Source organism: Aethina tumida, chromosome 7, assembly GCF_024364675.1.
Source record: "Aethina tumida isolate Nest 87 chromosome 7, icAetTumi1.1, whole genome shotgun sequence".
NCBI classification, from domain to species: Eukaryota; Metazoa; Arthropoda; class Insecta; order Coleoptera; family Nitidulidae; genus Aethina; species Aethina tumida.
The window spans coordinates 12626556-12649040 of record NC_065441.1 but is presented as its reverse complement, the minus strand read 5'-3'; the positions used below and the strand labels follow the sequence as shown (position 1 = coordinate 12649040).

The 22485-nt window shown below is 30.8% G+C and overlaps 3 protein-coding genes across 4 annotated transcripts in view; all 3 read right to left on the bottom strand.

Moving 5' to 3' along the window:
- The window catches only part of LOC109605225 (uncharacterized), a 44936-nt gene extending 43057 nt beyond the window's left edge, over positions 1-1879 (bottom strand). Inside the window, exon 1 of the mRNA XM_049969551.1 lies at positions 596-1879. Coding sequence (XP_049825508.1) covers positions 596-1653 — 1058 coding nt within the window. The 5' untranslated portion in view covers positions 1654-1879. The remainder of the gene's footprint in view (positions 1-595) is intronic.
- Positions 1880-10626: 8747 nt separating this feature from the next.
- On the bottom strand, positions 10627-11236 carry LOC109605228 (anaphase-promoting complex subunit 11). The gene is made up of 2 exons (XM_020021795.2): positions 11074-11236; positions 10627-11011 (listed from the first exon to the last, which is right to left on the bottom strand). The coding sequence occupies exons 1-2, from the start codon at positions 11090-11092 to the stop codon at positions 10773-10775; spliced, it is 258 nt and encodes an 85-aa protein (XP_019877354.1). The 5' UTR covers positions 11093-11236; the 3' UTR covers positions 10627-10772.
- Positions 11237-12719: 1483 nt separating this feature from the next.
- Positions 12720-22289, bottom strand: LOC109605233 (UHRF1-binding protein 1). 2 transcript variants are annotated; one of them, XM_020021800.2, is made up of 20 exons: positions 21746-22289; positions 21491-21692; positions 21247-21438; positions 20714-20939; positions 20494-20660; positions 20300-20438; positions 20004-20251; positions 19751-19949; positions 19338-19373; positions 18956-19048; positions 18720-18901; positions 18383-18664; positions 17906-18265; positions 17688-17844; positions 17425-17637; positions 17029-17354; positions 16837-16971; positions 15039-15317; positions 14801-14981; positions 12720-14748 (listed from the first exon to the last, which is right to left on the bottom strand). In XM_020021800.2, exons 1-20 carry the CDS (start codon positions 21787-21789, stop codon positions 14483-14485), a joined length of 3927 nt encoding a protein of 1308 aa, XP_019877359.1. In that variant the 5' UTR covers positions 21790-22289; the 3' UTR covers positions 12720-14482. The 2 variants fall into 2 exon arrangements, with proteins under 2 accessions (XP_019877359.1, XP_049825652.1); XM_049969695.1 differs by lacking the exon at positions 19338-19373.
- Between the last annotated feature and the right edge of the window lie 196 nt (positions 22290-22485).

The window sequence follows — 22485 nt, the reverse complement described above, 5'->3', positions numbered from 1 at the left end:
TTCTTTCCTCACTTTGGATGAAAAAAGGTACTTTCGATTAAGTTTGATTATCATCTGAGAGATTTCAGATTTAATGTTCACTTTAATTTTCAGGAGAAATTTAACTAAAAATTAACTTAAATTAATTTAGATTATTGAACGTGTTCTATTTTAAAATTTTGACCACCTATTTTAGAAACTCATTGTATATTTAGTCAAAAACACACTAAATTTTCCATAAATGATGTAATACCACATAAAGAACATCTTAATAAATTGGATGGTTAATTTAGAGATAATTTATAGATTCATTATTTTTAAACACTGATTGAGAATTAATAAATTCCAATTTCCCAACAGTATTTCCCAATAAAATCCGCCAGCATTTAAAATCCATAAAACAATTTTATATACATATTCAATAACTAATAGAAATTGACAAAACGTGTATCGGCACCTGGTGTCGATATATGAAAGTGAATTTCAAAATATCTTGTCCAATTAACTTCACACCCCGTACAAACTCCACCTGTTAAACGCGCATATTCCATTTAGCGTCATTTCGAATTATGGCAACAGTAAACTACATTATTTACGCATGTAAACCAGTATTTACCTTTCACAATCCAATGTCACGTCGTTGTCCTTAATGTTTTTTAAATCTTCAATGGTTATCTGGCAGCTCGACAGGCGTACTTCCTCGCCTCCATCGCCCAATTCGACCCAATCCGAGCATTGTATTTTGGAGATTTCGTTTTCTGGTGATTTACTTTCTGGCGTTTTGTCGTACAGTGTCAATGAGGGTTTGCGTTGCCTCTTCATTATTCTTTCCTGGTCCAATTTCATGTTTTGAAGTTCCGTTATGAGGAGTTCGTGATTTGATATGTCGTTGATCTCGTGCTTCTCCTTTTTGGGTGAGACCGTCCTGATATCAGTTTTGTCGGTGTCTTTGACATCGTTTTTGGTCGTCTCGTCCTTGATTATGATTACTGTTTTCGGTAAAGGATCGACTTTGCTTACTTCTTCTTTGACGTTGTTATTGATGGTGATCTGGGTGGTTTCATTGTCATTCACAGTGACTTCGGTTTTGAGTTCATCACTGTCATCAATGCCTGAGACTTCCAGGACACTGGCGAACATTTCGTCGATAAGAGTGTTCACGTGGTTTCTGTCGTTCAACATTTTATCCCATTTCTTATCGAGACTGTTACTCTTACTACTGCTGGCACTGGAAGGCATGCTGTCTGTTTTCGAATCCTTTTCCGTCGACTTGGTATCACACTTCTCGATTAACTTACATTCATCACTTTCGATTTTCTTGAAGAAACCGATCTTGTCGTTAACACACTCAACCATTTTCACACTGTCCTCTTGATTTATCTTGTTCACCGTTTTCACATTGGACGACATATAAACAATAGGTCGGGAGCTAGCTTTAATTTCCTCGGAAATGGACCGATCGTAGCTGGGCTTTTTCAGTACGATATTGACACTGGACTTGGACTTGGCCAGGTCGTTGTTCGGGGGTTGCGGCGCCGGCCTAGCTGGCGAAGCTGACACCTTCCGGGTCTTGGCCAGGGCCTCCTGCACCAAACTCTTGCTCGGCCTGGGCGGCACGGGCGGTGGCGGTTTGCCGCCTAGTTTCGTCGTTGGATTGGACCGCATCATAATCATCTTAAATTGTATTACTCATCGGTATCGTGAATCATCCGTTCGCGCATACACATCAAGACGTGTGCCTTTTGAAGTCGCGACGCGGCAACAGCTCGACGGGGACTGATTGCCTCTTCGCATTCGACGTGCACCGTACACGTACTCTCGTTCCCGAGCAGCTGGAGCCGCGATAACCAGGTGGGACTTGGGGAAGGGGCAGCGAGAAGGCTTCTCGCGGACCGAGGATAAACGCTGTTGCACTCCGTGTGACGTAATTTTATTTGTTTCGCCGGTATCTGGTGCACCCATTACGGCGAACTTAATTGAGATGTCTTTCGGCCGTCATTCCATTTCTATTGGCCAATCAAAATATAATATATTTTGAGCCAGTAAATCTCCATTATTAATCTAATAAATTTTAAACGGATGAAATATTCCGATTAATTAGTGTAAAATGATGCGACACGTTATCGTTATCGTTAATGTATTTTTTATAAAAAAATGCCCCACATTTTTTTCCAATTAATTAATTAATAAAAAATGTTACATTAATGTTTCTATCAATTAATATGAGACTGTTTCACAAAAATCGACAAAATTTTTTTTTTCTTATTTATATCGAAAATCTTGTTGGAAATGGTAAAAAAAATACTGTGAAAGTTACAGCTCTTATATTAATATTAAGAGGAACGGTGTTCTCTTGAATTTTGATATTTTTTAACTCTCGTTAGAGATAATATTTCAAAATGATCAAAACAGATTTTTATAGAAAATTTATAAGTTGGATTGATTTAAAATTTTGACATTTTTCTCATTTTCTGACGCAACCATCAACATTATGGGAAAATTTTATATGACATTTTTTATAGAGAATTCAAATTCCTATAATTTATCTCCGAAAAAGTTTCTGTGTTTAACGAAAAATGAACAGCAATTACAATACTTATTGCTAGTTATAAGTGAATACAGAAAAAAATTGCCAAATTGTAGTAAAAGTCTGTTAGTGTAACGATATATACTACTTTGATTATAAAAAACAACCAATTTTTTTAGTAAAACATAACATTTATTTAATAAAATTTTTAGTTTTCATCAGGTAACTTATGATCTGTAAAAAATATCAAAAACTTTTTGGGAGATTAATTATAAATGTTAATAAAATTTCAAATTAATATAATTCTCCATAAACTTTTAATTAATAAGCTATATGCAATTGCATTTTAAAATAATAACTTTTACTTTTACATTTTTTCTAATTTTAAGGCTCAAATTATTTTTACGTATAAGAGACCATTTTTTAATGGATTAATAAATTGCTCAAATATAGAGCAAGTTCTATTCTGTTGTTACCAAATCTAGTAACGTTTAGTATTTTTCAATACTGCCAACTTATAAATAAAATAAACTAACCTAAAATAAAATGTTGTAAGACACCCATTTTTAATTCGTTAATAAAATGCTCAAAAACAGAGCAAGTTCTATTCTGTTTTTACCAATTCTAGTAACTTTTAGTATATGTTTAGTTTTATTTATATAAAATAATATCAATAAACGGTATTTAAAACCATTGTTGCACTTATTGGAGTAAATTGTCGTAATCCCACTACAAAATAAAATAACCTTACCTAAATATAAAAATGTTGGTCAAATTGGCAATACCAAAATTGTTTCCAGTAAAGTGTAAAATAGTTGTAAGATGAATATGACAAATAAGGAAGTTATATTGCATTACAACAATTTCAATAAGATATTTGATTCATTTAATTAATATTTATTTAACTTACTTACAATTATAGTCTTTCTTTGCAATTTATTTAAAATTTAAATTACTATTAGAACCATAAATTATGGTTTATAATTAATACAACTTCCAACCGTTTACTAATAAAAACACATGTATAAAACATTGTTTTGACTATTTTATAATAACCTTAATTATACCTTAATATATATGTACATATTTATCATGTTATTTAATATTTTAACTTTAATTATAAATTGCTTTCTAAATTAGTAAATTATATCTATGGATGGTAATGTGTCCTTGTATTTAACAATTACAATAATTAAATTAACATACGTGCACATTATCTAGCAAACACTACTTGTTGAAAGTGAACTTTGAAAAGCAAATATGAATACTAAAATTTGTATCACAATTAACCGATGAACGTACAAAAGAAGTTAAATTTCTAGTAGAAAAATCTAAAAATAATCGACACATGTGCGCAGACCTCCTCTTTGATTTTTCTAATGACACGTGCGGATACAGATTTAGTGAAACATACGGTCAGGTAGTAGTATCTGGTAGTTTAAAAATGACAAATGATTCAGAAAAATTTTGAAATTTAAATTACATGTAAAAATATATTTCTAACCATTTTTTACATCAAACACTAGTTTTCTCAAAAACAAGAATATTTACATTTAAACACAAGAATATTTATACTATGCATTTAGTATATTACTATACACTTGGTATCTTATTATTAGTAAAGTGTAATTATTGAAATTATAACAGTAATATCTGTAATTAAATTTTACTCAAATAAATTTAGTACGACCAATCTGAATTAAATAATTAAAATTAATTAAATTATTTTGATTGCACGTTTTTACACCAACATTGGAAACTTATTATTTTTATCATATTTATGAGTCAACAATTTCGATTGTTTCCTTATAAGGTGGAAATAAAAATAACTTTAATCGTCTTACAATTAGGTTTATTCATAATGGAATATTTCTATTTGAATTTGAAAAAGACAATACAAAATTTACATAAATCATATTGTCAAATTATTCATTTTTACCACAATGTAAGTTAGATAACATTGGATCCAAAGTAAGTTATAAATTAACATAAAATAATAGATAAATAAAACAATCGATTCTACTAAATATTTTTTTATATAATGAATCATCATACAATGTATTTATTAATAAATTATCTCATTATATTTTATATATTATCAAAATTTAATTAAAAATAATATCATTGCTTTTATCTAATAATGTAATGTAATATAATGTAAAAATTACATATCATTTATTATATTTGTTAAAATTGATTTTCATAAATTATCAATTTTGTGTATATTGATAATATATAACCTAATATATTATTATTATTATTATATTATGTTTTATATATATTATTTAATTAGTGCCTAAATGTAACCTTAAAAATGATTACAATATCGCTATGTTAAAAAGTAATTAAAATTATTGCTCTTCTTTTACACATTGAATAAAATTATATTATATTTAATTTCAATTAAAGAAAATGTTTTAAAAGTTAAGGAAATTTTAACTATATATAAATAAATCTTAGGTTTATACGTTCAAAATATTTTTGGATGGATCAGTATAATAAATAAATAAATAATAAAATTCAATTTTTAAACTACCTTTTAGTTAAATTAATGTAATCCTTTTCTGTGCCAACGGTAATATTCTTCGTCGTTTTATTATCTTCCACATCTTTGTCAACAAATGTAACACTTTTGCTATTTTCACTCATTTTTCCTAATCCAGTTTTCAAAATACCAGTAACCTGATTCTTTGGAATGGAAAAATTCCTCTTAAATCGCACTCGATCACTGTTAACACTCTTAACATTCGTCATATTCTTTTCTTTGTCGTATACATTTAAAGATTGACTTCTATCAACAATCACTGGTGTTTTCTTGTTTTGCATAAGTTCCTCAATGAGTAACTCATGATTGAGTCGGTCGTCGAATGTCAGTTGTCGACGCAAAGATGGTTTTCCAACATTCATGATGATTATTAAACGTTATCACATGAATTTAGCCACACACTAACCTTAAACATATTGTACCTAGTTTTATACTAATATTAAACCGATAAGTTTAAAACTAGCTGTGAGAGATGGCACACTTATCGTCATGTTTTCGACTTATCCATATTTACTCAAATGATAGTTTGCCTTAATCACGAATTCTGAGAAACAAGCATTATTTTTGTGCTTTACACAGAATAATCAGTAATTAATTATGTTTAATCGGGATAACCATATTTATTGTATTTAAACTAAAAACAAATTATTATTGATACCGCTTTTATTACAGCATTTTCAAATGGTTTATACTTTTTTTGAGAAAGTACAAGAGATTTCAAACTTATTTTTTTGTTTGTCCAACAGTTTTTAAATAAAAGTTCCTTTTTGACCCTTTTTCCAAACACAAAAGTTGCCTTTTTCTCTATTCTATTCAACTATTCTTTCAATTTTCATTTTTATATATATTAATTGACATTTTGTACACGTCTTTGAGACAAAACTGTGTAGTGCCTGAACGAAGAATTTTCATATTTTTTGGACCGAACTTATTTAATACACAGTAGTCAGTCTAAATTTTATAGAAAATAAAATACTTTTGTATAAATTTGAATTAATTTAAATAACTTTCTGTTGTTGTTTAAAATAAAACTATCATAAGCTTTTTTATACGGTTAAAATAATAGTGAAAAATAATTCTTTTATTATATTATAAAATAAAGAAAATATAATCCACCAACTATATGCCCATCTTATCTATTTTTATAATCAATTCGTCTCAGTGTAGTTTTTGGATATGGATATGATAAAAAATGTCTTTTTTGTTCTTGTCTAACTAAATTTTGAATAAAATAATTCTTTTATTATATTAAAACTGTTCAAAATATTCAACAAGTTATTCCTCACATATTAGTTATTATTATCACCAATTTAGAGTTGTTTCTTTTGATAGATGTTTCAAAACTTTCCAATGTGTATTTAAATTTTTATGTGAACTGGCAAAACAAATTGTAAAACAATATACTTTCAATAATTTTTGTCCTAAATAACTATCATAAAATTAAATACTGTTGTAATTGTATATGTTACCTTTCTGTGAGCGTGTTTCGTTCTGCAATAGGTTTCATAACTCGTTCCGCTTTAATATCCTTCGACTGCACATTAATATAACCGAAACTAATCTTCCTAGAATCATCAACATTTTCCTCAACACCAACTTTCTTGAAGGAAGGTCGCGAATGGACACGTTTGTCATATGCACTGAGCGACATGCTCCTGTCAAGTTTGGGCATGTTCCTGCCCTTCGTCAGTTCCGAAATTAAAAGCTCGTGGTTAAGTCGGTCGTCGTATATAGACCGGCGATTCCTCCTTATCAAACGGTGGTCCTCAAAATAATCCGTTTCACGATCCTCGATAGTAGTGAGACTGCCGTGAAAATACTTCTTGTCGTACAAGTTGTCGCTCAGCACACTCTCAACCGAAGCACATTTATTCAGAAACCGCGGGTACTCGTACAGGTCCAGACTCTCTTCCGAATTGTGCCTGACCGCCAGGATACTTTCGACCGACAAACTTTTCTTCATGGAAACACTTACATCATCTGGGGTCACGTTTCTGCATTCCGAATGAATTTCTATAACGTTTTTATAATTGCATGTCTTTTTCACCGGTACCATTTTTGGTTTGGGAGGCAGTGGTGGTCTTAACCTGGCAGCACTCATTTTTACAACGTACCACGACAAAAGGCCGTCTACAACTGCCGGTGAATACATCAGATACAGCTGAGGTAGCACGAAGACTCAACAGGTGTTTCGAAGGGGGCTCGTGCCCGTACGATTCCCGGTACGACCCCAGGTGGTGGTCGAAAGTAATCACGTAAACGTGAACTTTTGTGCATTTTATCAGTTTTAAGGAAAATCAGATAGTGGAGGTACGTTTACATTTCTACACAAACAATTTGGATGTGTTCAAAGTTTAATATAAAAAAAGTGTACCACCACAGAACATAAAATATGAGTAATAGAAATTAATCTAAAATATTTATTATGGTTGAATTGTTACGTGTGTTGACCCTTTGCATGATGAAGTTAATTTAAATGTTCTCACAGTGAACGCCGGAAACTTTACTTCCCTTTTTTCAAATCATCTTCGGTGACTGGCTCGATTCACAAAGAACAATTTACTGTCTGTGTGGCTTCATTGTATTATTCCTATATAAATATAAATCGTCAAATAATTACAAATTTGTCAATGAAATCACAACTAAATTGAAAGAAGACTTCGCACTGGCCTTAATGTGAAATTTTTTATTGCTATAGCGCTAAATTACATATAATTACATGTTTTAAAAAAGATATTCTTTATGAATAAGACAATGAAAGTACGAGCGAACGTCTCACAATTAAAGTTGACATCCGCTCAAACGTTACGGCTGCATTAATTATAAAACCTACGAGGATCGCATATCAAACGAAATGTGAATTTTATTTGTAATTTAAATGTAATTTTATATTAATTAATTGTTAATCACAGTGGTATACAAACTTAGAGAAATTTAATATATGTTTTTCGAAATACAAATTTTCTAATTTTCAAAGAATTCGTGAATGTTTCTTTTAAGGATTTTTTATATAATAGTAATTCTATTTTGGTAAAATTGTTTATCTTGTTACTCATTTTTAGCTTCTAAATTAAGAGAAAAGTAATCTAGATGAGTTTTTTAAAATTAGTAAATTCTTAACAATTTTTACAGAATTGTGGTCAGAGAAAATTTAATATTATAAAATATTTCATAAAAGGGTTTCATTAAAAATTTGTTCAGTAAGTAACATATACATAATATATACTCAATTTTCTATTTTTATTTTTGCTTTTATTGTCACACCTTTTACGATGGAGATATTATTTTAATTGCATATATTAGATTTGGTAGGTCTCATTCAACTATATTTTCCTTTTGTGGCACTATTTACAATATTCTTCTCAAAATTTATTCTTAATAATATTCTAGATATTTTATTGAATAATTAACTCAATTTTCTTGGCCTGATATAGAGATATCAAGAGAGATATAATAGAACCATATCAGAACCATATTTTACCACATGTGTCTAAAGTTGTTGAAAATTGGTTAAAAGATAATCATGTTAATTTTCCAGCCAGCATCCGGATTTAATCCAGTTGAAAATTTATAGAACGATGTGAAGACTCAATTAAAACGCCTAAATCCATCAAATTTAGATTAATTATGGTTATTAAATGAAGAGCCGTGAAATTTAATTTCAAATGACCGTTGCCAATAACTCGTTGAATCTATGCCTCTCCATATAATAGCAGTTGTAATGAACAAAGGATACTCAACAATATATAACATATTTTGATTGCATTTAATTAGTACATTTCCTAATTGACTAAATAATTAATTTATGTAGAAATTTGTGTAATAATTAAATATATATCAAATTCATATTTTTTCTTTCTAAGATAACAAACATGAGACATCCTTAGATATTGTCAGAATTTTTCAGCAAAATAGTGATATATAACGGAGCATTTTTAAAAATGTTCAAATTACGTGGTATTTAGGAAAATTGTAGGCGTCTGAAACTAAAAATTAATGTAAAAATTGATTTTCACTTTAAACCACAAATACCTTACATTTTTTTGTTAAAAAGATATTTCCAGAATCAAGCTGTCGTGTAGTAATGGAATAAATTTAAAATATATTTTGATCTTGGGACTTTAAAACAAACCATCAGTTTTTAATAGAGATACATTGATATATACACTTTTCACCTGTGAACAACACAGGCGACCGCCGATCAGCAATGGTTCTTTTCTCGCGTCGAACGCTCCACATTCCACACCGCGGGACCGTAAATAAGCCAGTGCCTATCATTAATTATTCATTTGTGCGCAAACCGCCTACTTAGGTGTCAATGACAAGATCAAAGTGATTGTTGTTCATACAGTTATGTTGTTGCAGGTAGGTCTGATGGCGCGGGAACTTTCTATTTCTAATGTACGATTTTTTCCCTACGGGATTAACTGGGGTACATGCGTCCAGTCGACTATTAAATCGAGGATTTGCATACACTTTTACAGGCGGATGATTGCCGAGAAATTTCCAATAATCGATCACAATTGCAGAAGAGAAGTAATAAGAGAGATTTTCAATTCGTTCAATATGGGAAAATTTAAATTAAAAATCTAAACGCACGACTGCAGTCAAATCTAATGAATAATAAGAGTAAATTATACTAATGAATTATCAGCAATCATTGGACGTGCTAACAATTAATTAACTAATTATTGCTAGAAATCAATATTTGCAAATAGAAAAACTATAAGATGAGTATAAGAAATACATTAATTACAGTTATTATGCAAATTCTGCAATTAACTTAAAGAGGATGTTTGTTTATTGTAAAATAAATACCACTTTTTAAATATGCAAATAAATGAATAAACGAAATGTTATGAATATCTGCACATTAATAAAATAAATTAACATTATTATCTTAAATAATCTAACAAATTTTAATTTACTAATTTTTCATAAAATCATCATGAGGACCTCCAACCTCTGAATTTTAATTAATAGTTTTGTTCCTATTGTTAAATAATCTAAAAGGATTCGTTAATTTTAGACATTACATCTACATTATCTAATAATACTATACGTTGTTTAATCTGACTGCGATTGTAGCTTTTGAAATTTGATTGCATAATTACAATACATACTGTGAAAATATGTTTAATAACAAGTCAAGTTTGAGGAGAGGACAAGGTAATGAGAACTGGACTGTGGGAGATTTAAAACGGTTGTTTTCAATGAAATAGTTTTATTTGCGTGGAAATTGATTAAATACTTGCATATAACTCTTTAAGTGATATTTAAAACAGTCGTATTAACGGTAATTTTAATTAGGATTGCAGCAATTAAATATATACATGGAAATAACGATTGGCAAAATTCCAAACGCTTAATTAATTACAATGCCTCTGGTCTCTAATAATTTATAGAGAATATAAAAATACTGATATACATCGTTAATTTTGAAAACTTTTATATCAAAGTGTACTTAAAATTACTTTATTTGTAAAGTTTAATTTTAAACAAATCTTCAAGCATTCTGTAGAATATAGGTAATTTAATCATTTGCTTAAAATTAGATTACAAGAACAACAGGAACTAAAAAATTAATCAACCTTTATTTAATCATTTTTATTTTAAAAAGCATATCCTACAGCAAAAGTATATACTAGTTTCTACATAAAACAAATAAACACAAATATTGTGTGTGAAATAAAACACAAATATTTACTTACATTAAACAACTTATTTATTATTAAACTTCCATTCCTGCCTGCACATAGGACACTGCTGATTGACTGGCTGGGACTGCAACCACTTGACGATACAGTGCATATGAAAACAATGCGAACACTCGCCCCAAACTAGGGGACAATCGTCCCCCGGCAATTTACAATCGGGACAACAACCGTCGAAGGGCATGCGACATATACCACAACTGTCGTCGTTAGCGACCCATTTCCAATTCGCCACCGCCTTCCAATCTGAGAATCCAAGAAAAACATCCCTTATTTATTTGTTCAGTTAGTGACTCGGCCGGACTTACTTTTGATGGTCACTTTCATTATTCATGGATGTCCTAATTAGGTCTTTTCGGGTTTAATAAACTGGCGTAGAATTGACGCATTAAAATTGTTTTTTTGTGAAGAGAGTTTGAAATAAACAACGGTTGTACTTAACCTATGAAACTCGCGTTATGGCGCGTTCCGAAATCCTAACATTTGTTAGATATATTTAAAATTATTCAAATAAAATATTTTTCATTGAAAATTCTTTATAATATTACACTATTACTTTATGATGTAAAAAACAGTAAAATTTAGTGATTTAAATCAAAGATTTCAAATAAATTTTGTTTTTAAATTCGGAACGTACTCTATTAATATTGCCCATGCATTTTTTTCTAACAAATAGAGTCTAGCGAAATTAAAAAATAAAATATAATTACATGAATTAATTTATAATTATAAATAAATAAAAGTAATTCAATATACATTTTATATATTTATGAAAATGACTTTGACAAAATACTAAACGGACAAATTCAATAGTGCTAACAAATACCGTACGTTTTGAAGTTTACAAAAACGACAGAAAACAACCATCACTTTTTACATTGATTTTCTGTACCAAATATATACACATTTAAACGGAATATTCTTCCTATATATTGCATTTATCGAGTATCTAAGGTAAGTGTTTTAGTAATAACAATTAGTTATCAAATTTTGAACCAAACTGACACTTTTATATTTATTGAGGTTAAATTACAAAAATTTTTTACTTTAATTAACAGTTTACAATATAACTCGCACACTCAATGATTATTGATAGTTTTACTCTTTATTAAAATAGTAAAATTTCTAAACATTTAGAATAATAAAAGTATAATAAACCATTAAAATCAAAATTATTGTTTCTAGATAATTAACATGGAAACCCAAGAGAATTTACCAAAGAAGAGTAGAGTGGACCTGAGTTCCTTGCCGACACGTCAATATTTAGATCAAACAGTTGTTCCTGTCTTAATGAATGGGCTGTCATATCTTGCCAAAGAACGTCCCCCGGAACCAATATCTGCCTTAGCCAACTATCTCTTAAAGCACAAGTCTGCATATGAATCTGGATCTGAAAATTCACCCCAAAGTGGTGAGAATGAAAGTAAAGCATGAATTAGCTGAATTTATTTATTTATTTGTAGTTTATAATATGTAAATCAGACTAAAGTAATTTTGTGGATTAAACCCACTACAGGCAAATTATTGTATCATGCCATAATTAGCAAATGTATTTGATTCTCAATTTTTTTTACCATTTATATTGGTTAATATTTTCGGCCATATTTTTTCATAAATTATTAGTGGGCTCACTGTTTAATTTATATTTTTTATATAAATTATTTGACATTTTACAAAATAAACATTTTATTTAATAACATAGTTTTATTTGTATAGACATAGATCAATTTTATTTTGTGTTAATGTAGTATGTCATACTAATTTAGCATGTCTTTTTTAATAGGCCAAATCTTTACTTTTGTATATCAATATATTTTTATAAAATATTCTCAATTTATATGTAATTAATGTAAATTTAAAAAGTAAAGGTATCTGATGAGAAAAACTGATTTTATTTTTATAATAGTAGTTTTAGAACTACTACCCAAAAGTAATTGCTCAATAAAAATTCATAAATACCAAAATGATATATTTTAAAACAACATAGTCATTGTATATACAAAACATAACAGTCTATATCATTTACGTAAATTTATTGCAATATAATTTTTAATCAATCTTAACAAAATTATAATATCAATTTAAAAAATAAAAAGAAATCACATTGTTATGGATGGAAATTTTGTCAAAATTATAGGAAAAATTTATATATAGAAGAAAGTGAGTGATATAGTAAATGAACAGATAAAAAGGCGTATTTTTCCTTTAATTTTGTTTAAACGTTCATTATGAAAAAAATTCACAAATCTTTGGCGTTATACATACAATTATGTTATATGTATACATATTTAAACTCATCGTCACTTAGAACAGATGGTGCGTAAAAAAATAAGTGCTCAAATGATTACAAAACATACATAAATAAAATCTTAAAAATGATAGCACCCAACTATATATCGAGTTTATAGAAATTTTTCATTAATATATTGATCACTGAAAAATTGTTTCCTGTTCAATGAGATATTGTAAATCCTGAAACAAAATACGTTAAATTCAGATTTTATTTTAATTGCTCTGAATTTCCAAATTTTCTGAAAATGCCCTTTATCTAAGTAATACACTTTATATGCGAAATTGCGAATACAATATAAGAGGTGGAAGTGAGACTTGTGATAACATTTATGTAACAAAAAACATCGCATTATTGCTGTATGTTTAGGATGGACTATCACTTTAAATAAAATTATGTATTTTTTGATTTGGCAACAATTTTGTTACAAACACTACATAATCATGTACGCCTCATGTACGCCTTCTGAATTTTTTATGGCACTACATAGAAAACAGTTCAATCTTTACCTGAAAATATATGAAGATGTATAATAAAATATGTTAAGTTAACTTGAGATATACTTAAATAATTCAGTTCAACTGAATTGGTTTGGAAAAAATATACAAATATAAGTGAAAAGCCACACAGCAAAATATGTATTACATTTTACATCACATCAAAGCACAATTGATAAATAATTAGTGAACACATCACAATGTAAGTAATCGAAACCAAATAAAAAATGGAACTAATATAAATTTTTTACTTGAATAGATATTTTGTCCAAATGAATTAATGTTATCTATCATTTCAAGAAACACCTTGAAAATTCTCTACATACTTGTTTAAAATATTTTCTCAATAATAAAATACATTTCAATCATTAATATCTGTGACTCAGCTAAATAATTCATGAACTTACTATCCACTAATATAAAAATCACATGTATTCACGACTTTAGAATAAAGAATTTTGGCCAATAAAATATGTTCTTATATAGATAATTTTCATCAACAAGTTTGGACTTATTTTAAAACTTCTATTGTTATGATAACAAAGCAACGACAATTACATCATAGAGAATAGGTAGTTTCTATTGTGAGTACGCAAAACATTTACTGATTGGATGTAAATGTTTTAAAAGCACTCTTAGCTTAGGACAAAATCATACAAAAAACAGGAAAACGTTTTGTTGAAACTTACTTTCAAACACAAACATAAATATTTACGGAACTAAAAAACGGCAACATACAATTATGTTGCTTTTTAAAAAATTGGTTAGTATCAAAAACTAGGAAAACTAAAAACAAAAATTTTAAGCAAATTTCCGAGGACCTGTCTAGTGTAGGATTTCGCCTCATGCCAACGTTAAAAGTGAAAAGACTGACTAGTTACTACGTTCTTTGAAATTCGAACAGCAAGCAGTGCAGTCGAAACAACATTGCTATCTTTTGCTGTTCCATTGCCATCCGCGATCGCCCGTCAATTGCTGCAACTTCTTTATCTCGTCGAGCAGTTTGTTCTTTTCGTCAAGAAGTCTGGCCACTTCGTCCTGGGCAGTTTTTAGGTAACTCTTCAGCATGTCGTTCTCTTCCTTAGATTTGCGCAGGACGCGATTCTCTTCAGACACGCGTTCGAATGCCTGCAATCGCCGTCTCAGTTCTTCATTGTCGGCGGAGATCTGTCGTTGCAACGAATGAACTTCAGGGTCTACAAAATTAATAAATATTATTTAGAATGGGGTCACGTATATATTTTTTACCCTCCGTTAATGATAGGCTTGAAGAAAATGGCTTCTTTGGGAGCAAATTAAATGTCCCGTCTTCTGATCTAGTAATGTACAATTCCGTTATGTTTAAATCAATAGGAACTGGTCCCGGAGAAGTAATATTCACTGGGGGTCTGTCTTCATTCAGATGTATTTTAACATTGTCTACAGTTATCTGCAATTAAACATTAAATCAAGTACATATTTATAAATGAAATTATTTTTGATTTACCTGCATTGGAATTGGTATGGGTATAATCTCGTCTTCGACCAAATCGGCCAAACCAGTGACTGTGCTCATATTCAAATCCAAAGCTATATCATTCACTTCAACAGTGATCAGATCTCTGAAGAGATTCTTGATGTTGTTCCTATCGGTAAAGTCCAACTGCATCATGGATTTTGATGATGGAAGAGACAGGTTATGATCCATGCGCAGTTTCACTTTGGCTGATGCTGATGCGTTCAGCGGGTTGTCGGTCCATGCCCTTGATCTCGTGCTAAATTTGCTCTATTGAAGTGAAGTTTAATGTTAATGATGTGCTTTTAGAATTGCTGAATCTAGTATTTCTAACTTTCTTCTAATGAAACTTACAAAATATTTCTGAGGCGAACTAAATATTTTGTATGTCGACTACATTCTAAGTTAACTAGTTGTCGAAATTACAATTGTTAAAATAGTTTATTCTGGATTTTAATATGATTTATGGAATGACAGAAATGATAACGATCATGCTCCGTGCACTTACGACCAGTGCCGTCGGCAGCATCCAAGTCTTGAAATAAATAAATATAGAAATAATAACTGTGAAATATTAATTCAGTAAGTTTTGCGGCTTGTATTATTCGCTTACGCAAACTAGACTGCTTGATCTTTTGTACTCTAAAAAATAGTTGGTTTTTATTAACTAAGGATCTTATGAAGAAGCAAAACATAGAGTTGTACCTAAAAAACTACATGTGATGTATTAATGCATTCAAAGCACGTATGTGAAATATAATTTAAATCATGCGTCTAAAACGATTGCATGGATTACGTTTAAATTGTGGTGCGGTTTTTAAATTTATGTACATAAATGTTGCTCAGGTGCGACGACATCGTAAACATAATCCAAGAACAAATAAATCTACTGGTGCATTCCGTATGAATTTGTTGTTTTCCAATACCTTCAGTTTGGCCTGAGCCACATACAGATACATTCAGATTGCATGCAAAAAATATAAAGAGAAATCAAAGTGGTAGTAAGTTTGTACTTGGTCACTAATGTGATTAATGTACTTATAATAGGTCACAGTGATATTCAAAGTAAATCTACACCTTAATGTCCTTCTTAAGGTTAATTATTTAATAACAAAAACATATGTTTTTTTTTTTAATATTAGGTGCCTGAAAAAGTAATTTATGTTTTTACAGTTTAACTTTAAAATAACATTATTCCTTTTGTTACTTCTGTCGTTTTAAGCTGATTATTGAACTCAAAGCAAATTTGCACAAATTTAACCACGTGAATAAAAATAAAAATGTTTAAATATAATGTAGAAAAGGAAATAAATATCATGGTTAGAAAGGCAATAAAGAAGCTTTGAAATAATATATATATATATATATAATTTAATATAAATATGTTAAAGAATAAAAACAAATATTCAAATAAACCTTGAAAAAAAAAAAACCTAAATTACTTTATCTGGTATATAAAATAGAAAGAATCGTAGTAATGTAATTATAGGTTTTGATTAATTTGTAGTTTAATTGGTGTTACATTTAGTATTACAGTTAGTTTATTACTATTATTAACATTATCAACAGCACATTTTTTTATAAAGCAAGTTTATGGTAAAAGGAAATATTTAATTATTTTACTTTTTTTTATAATACATAATAATATAATAATTTACATTTGGTGTGAGTCGTAAATATCTCAATAAAATGTTTTATGACAAATGTGTGAAATGTATAAGTTCAATAGATAAAGCTTAACTTACAAATTTTAGGCAACACAAGAATAAAAAATGGTAGTTAAACTCACCTGAAATTCGTCCCATGGAATAGAGCTGCAGTCCTCATTGCTAACGCTACCGACCTGCAGTTTTATTGAAGACGAATAACCTAAAGACTGTTGCAGGAATTCCACTTTGTTTAATTTGAACGTCGAAACACATATCTGAAAGAATAAATGATAAATTTTATTATAATAAACAATAACAAAATAACTACATACCAGATCTTTTCTTCTACAGCTGCTGGTTAAAGAGTGGTCACTGGTTGTGGTGACTGTATTCTCTTCTTCTATAACCTCGCTGGCCATTTCGACGTTCGATTGTTCCTGATACGAAAACTCGTTGACCACAAACATTAAATCTGAACCTACGATGTCCGTTTCGATATTTCTGATGAGTACGTAACTCTCGGAATCGCTGGAGGCGTCACTTTGTATGGACAATGTGTCGCTGGCGTCATCCGGACTAGGTTTTAGGGCACTGTCTAACGACGACATCAAATTGCTGAAACCTTTCTTCATGGAACTGAAGCCTGAAACTTTTTTGTCTTAAAAACACAAAATTATCATATTAAGTTTAAAAAACGTTCGTTAATTGAAGTTATTGTAAACAATTACCTGCATTGAAGTTGTTCTGAAACATGACATTACCCATTTGCGGCACCAAATCGTTTTTAATGGGGACCTTGCTTTCGGGACTTACTGGAGGAAAATCCATGGAATAGCTAGCCGAAATCTCCAAGTGATTTCCCGAACCGTTCGCAATTTTCTTGCTTGTGTCTGCTTGTGTAATTGACAAAGTGCTGTTTTGCCAAACTGTTGCTGTTGAACCTTAATATACAAGTGAAAATACGGTTTTTTTTGAGATAAATAAAGCTTACCAACTAGCATGTCGTCTGGTATACTAGAGGAGTCCGGCACGAAGGATTCCACGTCGCCACCCGACGATTCTTTGCCTGGGGTCTGAGATGGCATCACAAAGGTCACTTCAACTTGAGGGATTAGAGCACCCATTACAATTGAACCACTACTCTCAACCTGAAGTAGAAATAATGTGTAAAAAATGATCAAAAGATTTTGCTGGAAAAAAAAAATATACCTTTAAAATCCTGTTGGAATCAATGGACAAGAAAGTGGCCAACTCGGCCGCCTCCTCCGCCAATCGCAACAAAAATAGATATTGATAGTGGTTGATTTGTACGCTGACCAAATTGGAGATGTGGGCCAACGCGTGGATATCGGCGGTTGGAACGGTGGTGCCGTCACTGGTGCCGCTTCTGGTCGTTGAATTCGGATCCATGTGCGAGTGAAGCCAGATGGTGACGGGAACGGCGTCGAGGAACGGGACAGGTTTCAACGAGGCCCTGGTGCCCACGAAGTCAGCCCACACGGGATCCAGACTTGCGCACCACATGTCCTTAGCTTCAGTCCAGAGGAGTTCGCGGGTGAACTGGTGATTCTGTAAACAGCCAATCACTCAACAGACTTGTTTTATGCACATAATTTAATCTGAAAAATTTCAATTACATATTTACACATTACATTTTCTATTTATATTATAGCATTGATCACTCACCAAAGAGTCGATTTCTTTGGGTGTGCTCCTCACGTTGTCACTGGAGGAGATGTGATCGAGGAACTTCTGGGTGACTATGTAAAAATCGTCTGGTTTCGACGGGAATTCTGAGCCGAAGAACAGCGATCCCATGTGAAATGAATCGACGCATTTGGCTAAGTCTGCCCGCGATGACTGTTCTAGGCTTCGGACGTTAGTAATTGTGGCTCTTGTGACTTGAACGCTCAGACATTTCGGCCTGTCTCTTTGGTTGGGGTGTTCCACAGTGCTTTCAAAATTTATCTGTAAAAAGTAATATTTTAATACATAAGGAACTGGAATATGTTATGATAATTACCCGTGGCAAAATGGCCTCTATCTTAACATCAATGTAAGTGAGGTCAGTCTGTGGCATTTCAGCTTTAGAGGCCATCAAAGACTGATAAAGATTTAAACCAAACGAGTTTAACCACAAGCAACTATCTACATCAAATACGACCTGTATAGGGTTGAGCTGCACATAAAACTTTGGTGGAGGAACTGAAAGCAATACAATCAAACTTTTTATACATATCCGATATTAGTAATACTTACGAGGAAAGGGAAGATCGTTTGGATAATAATAATAAATAAATTCTGCGTGAACAATACTGGCCTCTTTCGGTAATTGCATATGATCTCTGTCACCTGCACAAAAATACATAAATGAATGTGATACATTGACTAGACAATGGCACAAATTTTACCCCTTAAAATACCACTACGGGAAACTTACGACACTAGGGTAACATTAAAACTTACAGTAGTGTTGCCACTTATTATGATATTTGTGAGATTTGTAATAATTAATTCAAGTGCTTTTTAACAAGAATGAAAAATGCGTTTTGGAAGGCAATGTAACATATAAAATACTAACTGAAATAATTATCAAACAACTAATTATTTACACTACTTTGCCTACAGTATGTTAATATACCTGATGTGGCACACTTATCTCTCCGTTTGTGCTGAGCTAATAAATGAAAAAATAGATCAGTTTCAGCTGCGCAAAACGGACCTATGTAAATATTAAAACTATGGATATATTTATTTATTAATTTTCTATTAATTAAGGTCCACAAATTAATAGAGAAATATAGAAAATAGTAAAATATTAATGTAGTGTTAGTTTATTATCCTTGGCAACAGCTACATACTATTTTAGTTATAGTTATAAGTATAATATTAGTAGTAATATAAACCCACTTGTAGTCATCATAAAATACAGTCAATTAAATTAACAGTTTTTTTATTATATGTGTATAAAAATGTGTCCATAACAAATTTACATAGGCCCCAAATTAGTAGTGTTTAGCAAAAATAAATAAAGGATATGCTCGTTTTACTTACCGCATACAAATTCCTTCAGTTGTTGCTTCTTGCCCGAAGTCGTCACTTTGTAAAGGGTAAAATCCTCTATCCTCATAATGGCACAAGTGGTCATCAGCTTTGACAGCTGTATTTCTACACGCCTCCTCACATCTTTCTGGTTGGGGCTTGGCACCTTCTTTGGTTCTTGATTCGGATTGGGGGACGTGGTATTTGGGCCCTGTAAACGTCATAAAGCTTTAGGACGAATATGTTTGAAAACAAGAGAATTTACCTTGTTAGATCTTGACAGTGGAGTGTGTTGGATTTGGCTTTTGTCAATTAGATCGATGAACTTGGTTTTGAACGAGTTTAACGATTGTTCTTGCCACATCGTGTGTGGTACAGATGATGCGTTGTACTTCGGCCAGTGTTTCCTATTATCTTTTGCTAAATGGTATGGGTAATAATCTATCTGGAACTTCTTCACGCTGATCTGCAACGCTCCACCGTCTTTTAGATGAGGATGACTTGATCTGCCAGCTGCAACTTAAATGTAAGACAAGATTTTTAGAAATTTATGATACATACAACCCGGGTCATCGCATAAATGCAACACAATTTGATTGGAAATGAAGTGGTAGGATGTTTCGACGACATCATAGAGGGAAAATAATTTACTGTAGGATCTTTCATTAGGTCGAACTTCCTGCATTTGACTAGGCAGCTCCTGAAACAATTGTAAAACAATTAGTAATACTAATAAAAATTGTTCAACCTTGTACCTCCAGCTTCCTTGCTGCTTTTATGGTCCTTGTCATTTCTGTAGCCTTCTGCACCAAACCAGATAGGGAATCCAAAAAGTGCAACGCAGCTTTTAACTGTGAATCCGTCAATACCCACAACAAGTCATCCAATATTATTACAAGTCGTGAACCCAAAATAAAGCAGTCTAAAAACGATCGCAATTAATTTAAAAAACATTGGCAAAACAATCAATCGTACCGGAAATTCTCTTCTTAATTACAAAACGGCATCTCGCTTGGTTAGTTAACAGTCTGAGTGGCGTTAGATTCTTGTCCCTAGTCGACTTTGCCTCGATCCTTACGGTTTGCCATTCGAGCTCCTTGAATATTAGCAGTTGACCCTTTTCAGGGTCTTTGATTCGCGTCATGCGTAAGTCTGACTTTGTCCATCTCGGGTTCTTCGACTCCACCGTTATTCGCGATATCTATAAAAAGAGTTAACTAAATAAGGAAATAAAATACGATTAAATTTATGATACAACAGTAAAAATTATAGATAACACTTTTGTATATTTATTGCCATATTCTGAATCAATAAAAGTAATTTCAAAAGATAATAAAATATTGTTTATGTTTTTAATGCATAAATACTATATTTGTATGTAAGCTATTTATATATAAATGGATAATATTGTCAGCAAATAAAATGAGTTTAAATTTTAATTAGCATAGTATGTATAAATTTTCAAGGTTTCAGTATGACTGTTATCAGTACAATATATTTAAACTTACCTGAACACTAGCAGTAAAAGCAGGGCTATTAAATAAAATATTAACAGTGTTTACTGTGACCGTAATTCCATCAATAACTTTATGTATAAAACTATATTTTCCTGGCACTGCATAAGATGACAGTCCAGCTTGTGCTGACATAGATCGTAACTCCTCACATGTTTCCACAGTTATATTGACTTCATCCAAACTCTACAAATACATGATTATAAAAATGTTAAGAGGTATTAAGAACCTAATATACCAAATGAATGGGAACACTTTTTAATTTTGTCCATGCTATTCTGAAAGTAACTTTATTACACCAAGCTTTTGTTAATCGTAACCAGGAAGGTAATTCAAGCAATTCAGTCAACACAAATTCATTCAGTTCCAAATTAGATAATTCACCTTCTCCTTTAAAGGTGCTTAAATTGATTTTATCAGCTGATAAGTTCTTAGTGAACCTACAAGGAAGACAATGTAACTGTGTAAATTTCACTGAAAACAAAAATTTTACCTAGAAAGGTGTTTTAATAGTTGATTTTTTATTATGGACACCATGTTTAAGGTTAATGTCACTAAACTACACTACGATATTTTACACAAGAATTAAATTACATGACTATTTGTACTATACATTTTAATGATAATTATAAACAGTTTTTTAAAACACAACCTATCCCACATCACATCTGGATTTTGACGTTTGCTTGTCAATATTGATCATGGCAGCCAATTGTCCACAGTGGATCAACAAATATTCAATGAACGACAAGTGCAAGCACAATCTTTTTAAATTTCCGTTAATTTATCTTATTTTGGTTTGCCTTAAATAAGGTCAAGTCACGAATAATTATTTTTAATCTAATTATATGTTATGGTGCAATGTACACAGGGTTGGACTCACCTCATACCACTAGTACAGCATTGTACTGACAACACATTTTTCCAAAGTAAAAATTCATTTTATAAATAATAAAATAAAATTTTCATAGCATGAATTATAAGTAATAATAATCATAAAAACTACAATATAAATAAACCACATCTGGGCCAGTATGATTATTTATATTTACGAGAAAATTCGATATTTTTTATAAAAATTGTTACACTACATAATGGTGGTAAATTGTAAACTTATTTTTACTAGGTAATATAAATAAATAAAAGGAATATATGTAAAGTTTATTACTTTATCATTTAACATTTATATATGCAAATTTTGAATTTAACCTGTATAGTTTATTGTCAAATAAA